The sequence below is a fragment of the Stegastes partitus genome, unplaced genomic scaffold, assembly GCF_000690725.1.
Source record: "Stegastes partitus isolate 25-593 unplaced genomic scaffold, Stegastes_partitus-1.0.2 Scaffold52, whole genome shotgun sequence".
In the NCBI taxonomy this organism is placed as follows: domain Eukaryota; kingdom Metazoa; phylum Chordata; class Actinopteri; family Pomacentridae; genus Stegastes; species Stegastes partitus.
Genome location: NW_007577783.1, coordinates 1,015,759 through 1,024,833, shown reverse-complemented (window position 1 = coordinate 1,024,833; position 9,075 = coordinate 1,015,759). Strand labels below are relative to the sequence as shown.

Sequence of the window (9,075 nt, the reverse complement as noted above, 5' to 3'; positions counted from 1 at the left end):
TGTATAGATAATGGATGGATGGATAAACTATTTAAAGTTTTGTGTTGTAGTTTGTTTTATTCGTAGGCATTCTAGGCAAAAACCTAAATTGTGTATTGGTTCCAAATATCCGTGATCAACCTCATTGATTGCTAATAATCGGTCTTGGTGTCTCTCCTAAAATCAAAGGAAGTCCCACACCCCAATCTCCTCACATACTGTGTTTAAACTGTATTTGATTATTGGATTCAACGCTTGAATAAACTATCGAAGCCCAACCCGGCTGTCTGGCTGATGTTTGCAGCCGCAGTTCGAAGCATTTTGTCTGTTTGCGATCAGATCGCCTGGAGATGTATTTACCAGACGTGCACCCAACCTAAGACACAGTTCACTTCACAAGAGTCCTCGCAATCAACAAGTGTCATCCTCGAGTGATTTCCAAGCTCCTGCCACCTTTCAACAGCCACGGAGAGAAATAATAAAGACGCCCTGCGACTGTGTGTGTGTTTGGAGAAGCCGGGAAAGTCAACACGCGGCGCCGATCAAACCCGATCGCAACGGGGAACGAAAACACAAAGCGACCCAACACATAGTCGGAGCGCAACGCACCAGCCTGCAGAGTAAGCATGAATTTTATTAGCTGTTGGATTGGCTGGAGGTGATTACCACAGTTATTTTGGGTCTGGCTGTTTCCTCTCCCCCCCCTACTCTCTCTCTCTTCTATTGGCGGGGTGTGATTAAGCAGAGCACAGAGACAAGCAGCAAGACGGACCCCCGAGGAGGCTGCAAATTAAAGTTATGACACCTGAGGAGGGATAGCGGGAGCTGGGGACAATGAGGGGAGATAGGAGGAAAAAAAATATGGTAGAGTTGGAAGGAAAGATGTCGCAAATGACAGCGGAAATGGTCACCATGCTTGTAGTCCAGAACACCTCGTCTGTATCTCTTGTAATGATATAACGAGACATCTGTAATGTTGTTTAGAGAGACCGTACAGCTGGAACTGACTCTTGGTAAAGATTTGGTCTCCGACAATCTCCCCTCACCGGTGACACTTTGATGCCTCCGCAGAGTAAACGCTGGTGGCATGAATCAAATTCAATTAAATGATTTTCAATAAAATAAAAAAAAAAAAGAAAGAGAAAAGGCCGCCTGTTATCAACAGTGCTCATTTGCACACCGTGACCTTGGTGGTGCGTGCGGTATTAGCATTCTCGGAGCTGCAGGGTAGGAAGCTGGGATGAAGAGCAGCAAAGTACACACAGTAGGTGGCCTATAATGGAGACAAAAGGAGTGGGAGCGAGGAAAGAGGGGGAAAGAAAAAGAGAGACATCGACAGGCAGAATGAAAGAAACCACGAAAGAGGAGAAATTCTGCGACAGAGCGCGACGATCATTCATCCAATTTTTCGGCAACAAAAATCTAAAAATCAAAAAAAACCACCTCGTCGGCGCCACGCTGAGCACGTTTCCTTCCCTTAACAATCGGCCAAAAGTAAACCGAACCTGCCACAACCAGAACCTGGGCTACCCCCTTCTTCCTCCTCAGTCAGCCTGGGTGCTCGTCTCAATGTGATTCTAGGTCATACTGTGATTACTGATGATGAGAAGCTGATAAGGAAGATTCACTCCAACTAAGGGCAAGGTCACCTCCCGCTGGGGAAGAAATGCAGATGTGATGAGACGGGATAAGTGACTTTTTTAGCGTACACATGCAGGTAAGCGCAGCGGCACTGGCGTGTGCGTGGGAATAAAAAAAAGAAAAGAAAAGAAAAACAGCACAATGTCAAACGCTGAGCTGTACAGCGTGGAGCACGATGGGAGCAGAATATGTCGTTAATAGAACAAAAAACAATCAGGAGAGTTCTGCAGGTGGAAGGACTCCTTCAGATGCCACTTCGGTAAAGGGAGAAGATGAAAAAGTGACGTTAGTGTAGAAAAGTGTCTTGTAAGACATTTGTAGCACCTCAAGGCTGACGCGCTCAAATCAGCCGAAAGTAACGCCTGTTTTATTCCACAGTTTCCTCGATTGCTTTCCTTGCAGTGGCCGAGGCGAGGCAATTAAGCAAGACGTGTGGCGTGGCGACATCATCTGCCCATTGGTTTATATATATATTTCCCCATCTCTGTCAAGCGAACATGACAGTGTTCATGACAACCCGCTGTATATATTTACATTTCATTTAATTCAAAATGTGGCAGAACGTGACCAGAATGCACCAAGCCACACATCGTCAATTTATTTGAAGAAGTTAAGAGGTGCGATACACATAAGAGTGCCGGAAAAATAAGGAGTGACGGCTTCTTATACCGTCGCAGATATAAAACGACTCTTCCGGCGAGCCTCCTTTCGACTTTGAGGAGCTGAGACATCTTTCAAGATGGCGCACAAAGATCAATTTCCGGGCGGAGAGATGAGAAGGGCCTCGGCGCTCGGGCTGCATTTCGGGTAACGCAGGCGGGCGGGCGGTCGTGAAGACAAAGCGAGGAAGAAAAAAAAAACAAAGCATATCGGTGGACTTTAAATAATATATAAGCCTGAGTATATCAATAAAATTCATGTTTGCTTTGCTAAAAACTGGAGGACAAAACACATGCAACCAGAATACCAAGCTGCTCCTTTTTCTTGGGCCAAATGGAGAGAGAGAGAGAGAGAGCACCTACTCTCCCAGTCTACCTCTCCATTTACACAGCTCCATTTAAAGTGATCTGAATGGGGAACGCAAAACAACAATCCCATTTGTGGTTGTCAGCGGGTCCAGCGCTCCTTTAGCCTTACCGGGGCACTGATTGCTGCGGTACGAACAGCACCGCTGGCTGGTAAACACCGATAGCCGACCTCGGGAAAAAAAAAAAAAACACACAGCCTGCAATTCTGAGACCGAAAAAGAAGACAGATATAGATTATCTGATAGGAAAGCGTTTCTTTTAAAATAAAAATGAGCGACGAGGGGGTATTTCCATTGCAACACACGAGCAAAACTGTTTTTTGTTTTGTGCTCTTGGCTCAGAGATTTTCAAACTGTCCTTTTGCACAAAATGCAACAGAGGAACTCTCAACACCCTCAGGAGCAAACAAAAGAACAAAAAAAAGCTATTCACAGAATCAAACACAAATATGAAATAAAGAAAAAAAAGAACAGAAACTTACATGCGGCTGCTGGGCGGAATCTTGCGTCCGTCCCTAAACCAGGTAACTTGCGGTTGAGGGAAACTTCGAATCCGTGGCGCTGGAACGACGGCGCCTTCTCCCTGAGAGACCGACTGGGAACGTTCGCCCTCTTCGAAACTGCCCATAACTACAGACACACAGAAAAAAAAAAAGAGTGAGAAAGTCAGAGGAAGAAATTTATCTCCCTTTCTTCTTTGACTTTTGGTGACCGCACAGTTTTCGCCATCTGCTTTCTCCGCCGAAATGTTACACGGTGATGGACAGCCCAGTGGTGTTGCCATGGTTTCCGCAGTGCATCAAGACAAGGCTAGCAGGAACCGAGATGTAATGACTCACAGAGGGACGCCGGGAGGACGTTAAACGAACTCATATTCATATTCCATACATCCTCCCGTGTGGACGCAATCAATCTTGATCACACCCTAAACGTGTAGCGGACGACCTGCTACGCTGCTGTTATATCACCTCCTAATGCAGTTCATTTATTAGAGAGCTCTTATTCCTCTGTTGCCTCATTATTTTCTTAAAATACTGCACTAATATCTTCTCCTCTTCCGCCCTGGAAGTGGGATCTACGATGGAAATTTACTCAGTCGGCCTCAACTTGGAGTTGTTGTTTCAGTCTCAGCCGTGCAATCCTCTGTTGCAATCATAGATGCTGGCTGTAAAACCTTTATGGAACAGCAGTAACAATCAGGCTTTTGTCTTTCCCTTCCTCCAACGCTGAAACAGAAAGTGCAGATTTTGAAGAGCTGAAATAGTGTTTTTTTTTAATTCCTTCTTGTAGCATAAGAAGCGAGGAAGAGATCATATATTAGGAGCTTCAATTCAAGGGGAAACAATAAGGGAAAAACTCTGCAGAAATGAATGAAGCGTTACATCAAACACTCAATTAGGCTCCGACGCAGACAATATCTTTGAAACATATAGGGATCAAGGTGTGGGACTTTGAACCAGGCGTGTTGGAGTGGTTTGTGCATCGATGGCAATCTTATTTTTTCCTCTCTCGCTCCCTTTTCAAATAGAATAAAAAAGGTAATCTGGCTTTGCGGTGCAGCTGTGGTGCTTAGCTTAAATGAAAATCTGTGGAAGTGTGCAAATCCCCCTGACTTTGATCTGCAGTTTCGGCGATGTGATGTCCTCCTCCCCTTGTCTCCGCAATCCTAATTGTGCCGCCTCAATGGAATCACTTCCAAAAAAGAGATCTCTCCCATCTTCTCATCTCCCTCCCCCTCGACTATCTCATACATTTCTTCTGCAGGTGTCCTTAATTCTCCCTTCTTCCTCTTCGTTTTTTTTTTTTTACCATGCGTCACCATCCCTACCCCTACATGAGCGACTGATGAGGAGGAAGAGGAGAATTATGGAAATGGGAAGAGGCGGGAATAAAGAGGAACCGAATAACAGTGGGGTGGAAGCCAAGAAATAAATAGAAAGCAGTGGTGGCCAGACAACAGACAAAGTCAAGAGAAGGGGAAGGAAGCAAGAACAGAGAGAGCCGGTGACGAAAACGGTGGGAAGGTAGGAAGGAGCTGCTGGGGGTGTGTTTGCTAAAGAAGTGGACTCGTGGGACTGTTGGGCCTTCCTCTGTCTCCGTCGTACTTCGTTGTCTCTTGTGTCCGTTGGACTCAAATTCAGCGGGAAGCCAATGACACAACCCGGGTAGGCTCGATAATGGGCACAGGATGCTCGTGCACACGGAAGGCGAATTTGACTTGACAACACTCCAAACACTTCCGTAATATCTCGTTAACAAGACGAGGGAGCCGCGAAAAAAATTTGCACAAACTCGTCGCGCGGGAGCTCCACGAGAAACGACAGATGTTGTTGACAAAAGAGACGGGAACGAAATAAGCGGTGGCGGCGGTCGTACAGGAACGAAGCGAAAGTTTAAAACAAAAAAAAAGAAAAAAAAGAGCCGTGGCAACAATATCAATCTAATGAGAATGCTGAGTGGAACAGCTGTCCCGGTTGATGACACGCTGAATGAGATGCAGGTAGATCTTTCACCCTGCCAGCATCTGTCCCCTCCCCAGTCAGTCCTTGATGCAAAGACAAGCGAAAGGGAGTGTGGGCATACTGTGTACTCTGCATGCAGTTAAGCACACATACGCTTTATCTACCCATCATGCATTCGTTTATTTGCCCGCGTGGATACTCACAGGCCACTTGTACTTCGGTGCGCCTCTGCAGAAGGGCTCCGACTCGGTTCCTCACGATGCAGCGGTAGAAGCCTGCGTGGGAGCGGTCCAACGAAGGGATTAGGTACCTTTAATAAACACAAGAAGGGAACAAATGAGCAGCTAATTCATAAATATGAGACTAATGAAGACAAAGAGCAGAAATTAAAAAAGGGCTGGTAAATTTGTAAGCATCACACAAACTTAAGATCATCTAATAGAAGGAGGAAGGGCAAAGAGGACGTCGGAGCTTAGCTGCTGTTTATTCCGACGATAATGATGCTCGGGAGGCTACCACGGTGACGCTCCCCCCCTAAGACGGCAAACACTCGCATTGAAATGTCTTCAATGCAAACATGCTCAGAATCCCCTGGGCGAGAGGTTGAAGCTCCGGGAGTTGACACGCTCTCCACTTATGACCTTGACTTCAGCATCCAGCTGTGGAGGCAGTACAGCCTCGGAGCCATGTGGAGGCAGCGTTACATACGCTTAAGCCGTACCACATCTGGTGACACACCTGACGTCTAAAGCGACGAGTGAAGTCGGTTAAAGCACCGGCTCTCCTAAAGCGTCTGCCATTATCCCCATTTTGCACAATTCATTGCACCGAGATTGCAAAGACACACATGAGACCGAGAGCTGCTGGAGGGAGACCAGGCAGCTCGATGCAGCCAGCGGGAGTCTGTAATGATTTTAAGTGGTTATTCATAATAGGTGCACACTTTTGGCTTTAGTAGTGGTTGGACACACTGTAGGAGCCAGGAAGTGTCAAGCATAGGGAGGGAGCTCGGTCTCCTACAACTACACGGCATTCTCGTTTTTTGCCATTTACTGATCTCCTTCATTCATTTTCAGCCAACTACTTAGGCACAGACTAACCATCATGTCGGCTGATTATCACAGCCTGATTTTTGGCATTTTTCTGATAATCGGTATCTGGATTTTTATCGACCGATTATTGATAAATTAAATGCCCCACTTCAGGTCTGATGCAGCCACCTCTCTCCGTCTGTCGTCACTCTGTGGTCTTTGTGGCTAACGGCTAAGCTAGAAGGCAGCCACAAATAATCCTCAAATAGAGTCTGGAAAACAATAATTAAAAGTGCTTTAAGAAATGGATGATGGTGGGTAATAAGAACAGTGAAAAATTAAGGAAATAGAGAAGAGCAACAGATGTAATTGCAAGAGACAAACTGGAGTCGATTCCACATAAACAGAGGAGAACATCTTAATCTAATCGCTCCTATTTCTAGTTTACACATTCAGTTATTGTCACCTTTATTAATGAATAAGTCTAGTTATGAGTGACAGCTTCCTTTCTATTTCATGCTGTTAAAACATTACATTTCACGTTTATTGGTTCCAAAATATCAGTTTTCGGCCTTCCTTGATTTCCAATAATCAGCATCAACCCTACAAAAACCCATGTTGGTTGAGAAGCGTCAAACATCTTATGAAAGACTCGTATTTTAACTTTAGATTTTGGTGTCTAAACCTACTGAAACTCCAACTGAAAGCTGGAAGGAAACAACGAGTGAAAACACAAGTTTAAGAAGAACGGTTCCACGTTGGGGCTGCAAGGTGGCGCAGTTGGTTAGCAGCTAGAAGGTCGCCAGTTCGCGTCCCGGTGGGGGCACCGAGATCTTTCTACATGGAGTCTCCATGTTCTCCCCGTGCAGCGTGGGTTCTCTCCGGGTTCTCTGGCTTCCTCCCACAGTCCAGAAACATGTTGAGGTCAATTGGTGATTCTAAATTAACCGTAGGTGTGAATGTGAGTGTGCTTGGTTGTCTGTCTCTAAGTGTAGCCCTGTGATAGACTGGTTACCTGTCCAGGTGAACCTGCCTTCGCTCTAAGTCAGCTGGGATAGACTCTAGCCCACCCTAGTGAGGATTAAGGTGTAGAGATAATGGATGGATGGATGGGTTTCATGTGGGACACGAGTCCGATCTCTGGGGTGAAGGTCCTGTTGCTGAGCTATTCCTCCATCCCTACCTGCCTCCTTATGTGAACTTTTCAAACTTGAAGCCTTTCCTACTCTGTCAAAGTCTGACGTTTTGGTGAGAGAATAAAACCTGAAGCTCTGAAGGTGTCAACAAAGGAAGCAGTTCAGAAGGCTCACTTGTGAACAAACAAGCAGATACTCATCGGTGAGGAGTGTTAGTTTGATTGTGTGCTTGTGTCTTTTTTAATATCTCCAACACACCCGGGTATACCTGCGAGAGATAACCTCGCCAGCCCCGGGACACGATGTGACTTTATTCTGAGTCATTCATGGAACCCGGTTCAGAGATCAGACACCCGGAGCGCTCAGAGCAGGAGGCATCAACATCCCAAACGCCTTCCAATAACTAATCCACGGCGATGCAGCGGGAGATACAAGCAGCGACCAGCTATTAAGACGCTCTCCCACGGGCCGGCAAAGCACGCAGAAGTCGCGAATTAGCCTGCAGCCAGTTGTACGAGTTTAATTTCAAACAACACGTTCTTGTCAAAATAAATACTTCTTGTGGGAGGTGAACAGTCGCCACTAGGAGTGTGTCTGCCGTCTTTGCTGTCACATTCCCGCGTGATATGTGCTCCAGAGCGCTTATCGCACAGCCAGCCAGATTGTCTGAGCATAACCTTCGGTGACGGGATGTGCTGGTTTCTATAGTAACCACATGCAATTCGTTTGAAAAGTTTTTTTTCTTTTTGTGATTTAACCTTTTGTTTATGAAGGTTTCATTTATTATTTTTTTTCTCCCCCCTCCCCACAACGAATAACTGTTTGCACGGAGCATAAGTGACTGAGAGGAGACGTAAAAGAGAGCAGCTTAAGAGTTCAGAAGTGCTTTCAACAAGCTGTTTGCAGCAAAGTTGGATACTTACAGAACTAAAACTATAATTACAGACCAGCCAGTCGCATAATAGGAGCCATCATAAAAGATATACCTCCAATATAAACACAGATATTCTGTATGATGTTACCTAAACCTCACTTAGAAAGCACTTCATGTCTGCTTCTGCACCGCGGCCGACTCAATATACATAAACAGATTCTAAAACAATGCAGGAACTGTTTTTTTTTTTGTTTTTTTTCCCTCCAGAGAGCTAAAGGCTCAAGAGACGAGAAAACAACGACAACGTTCTAAGAGGCTGTTCAGAATTAGCAAACCAAACACACAATACATGATCTAAAATTTAAATACTTCAACCAAATCGAGAACTAAAACATCTTTAGATTGTTTTTTCTTTTGCAGCTCTGATCAGGCGAACAGAAACTTTCACTTAGAAAACAAGCATCTTTTTGCCTTTGGGGTTGTTCAGAGTAACGTTACACTGATCAAAAATAAAAATACAGATGTGCGACAAAAGGAAAACCCAACATGCAACGAGGAGAGAACAGCTCAGATGTCCTGTGAATGAGATTCAAAGTCTCTGAATTGGATGAATGTCGTTCTGTGTACAAACATTACATAACGACGAAAATAATTCCTTCCTGCTTTGAAATGGTTTACATGTGCCTCTACAGTGTTGATTCCTCCTAGAATGTGGAGATCTACGACGTCGCTCTTCAACCACCGTTCGCTGCAGCTCGAGCACACCGGCTCACCTCTGATCCAGCGCTGCAGAACTACTCTGAGCAACACGATGAACATACTGGAGTGACTCGGTTTGAACTAGAAACAGGGTTTGTAACCATAGACTGTATAAAAGATGGACGTAGCTGCCGTGACGTCACCCGTTGGTTTCTGCACTGAGAAA

General features: G+C 45.4%; 1 protein-coding gene across 1 annotated transcript in view; it reads right to left on the bottom strand.

The window, feature by feature from the left end:
- LOC103352811 (protein sidekick-2) overlaps window positions 1-9,075 on the bottom strand; it is a 332,816-nt gene that overhangs the window by 83,701 nt on the left and 240,040 nt on the right. The window contains exons 3-4 of the mRNA XM_008275471.1: window positions 5,313-5,419; window positions 3,130-3,277 (exon numbers count right to left, since the gene is read on the bottom strand). Coding sequence (XP_008273693.1) covers window positions 3,130-3,277; window positions 5,313-5,419 — 255 coding nt within the window. The remainder of the gene's footprint in view (window positions 1-3,129; window positions 3,278-5,312; window positions 5,420-9,075) is intronic.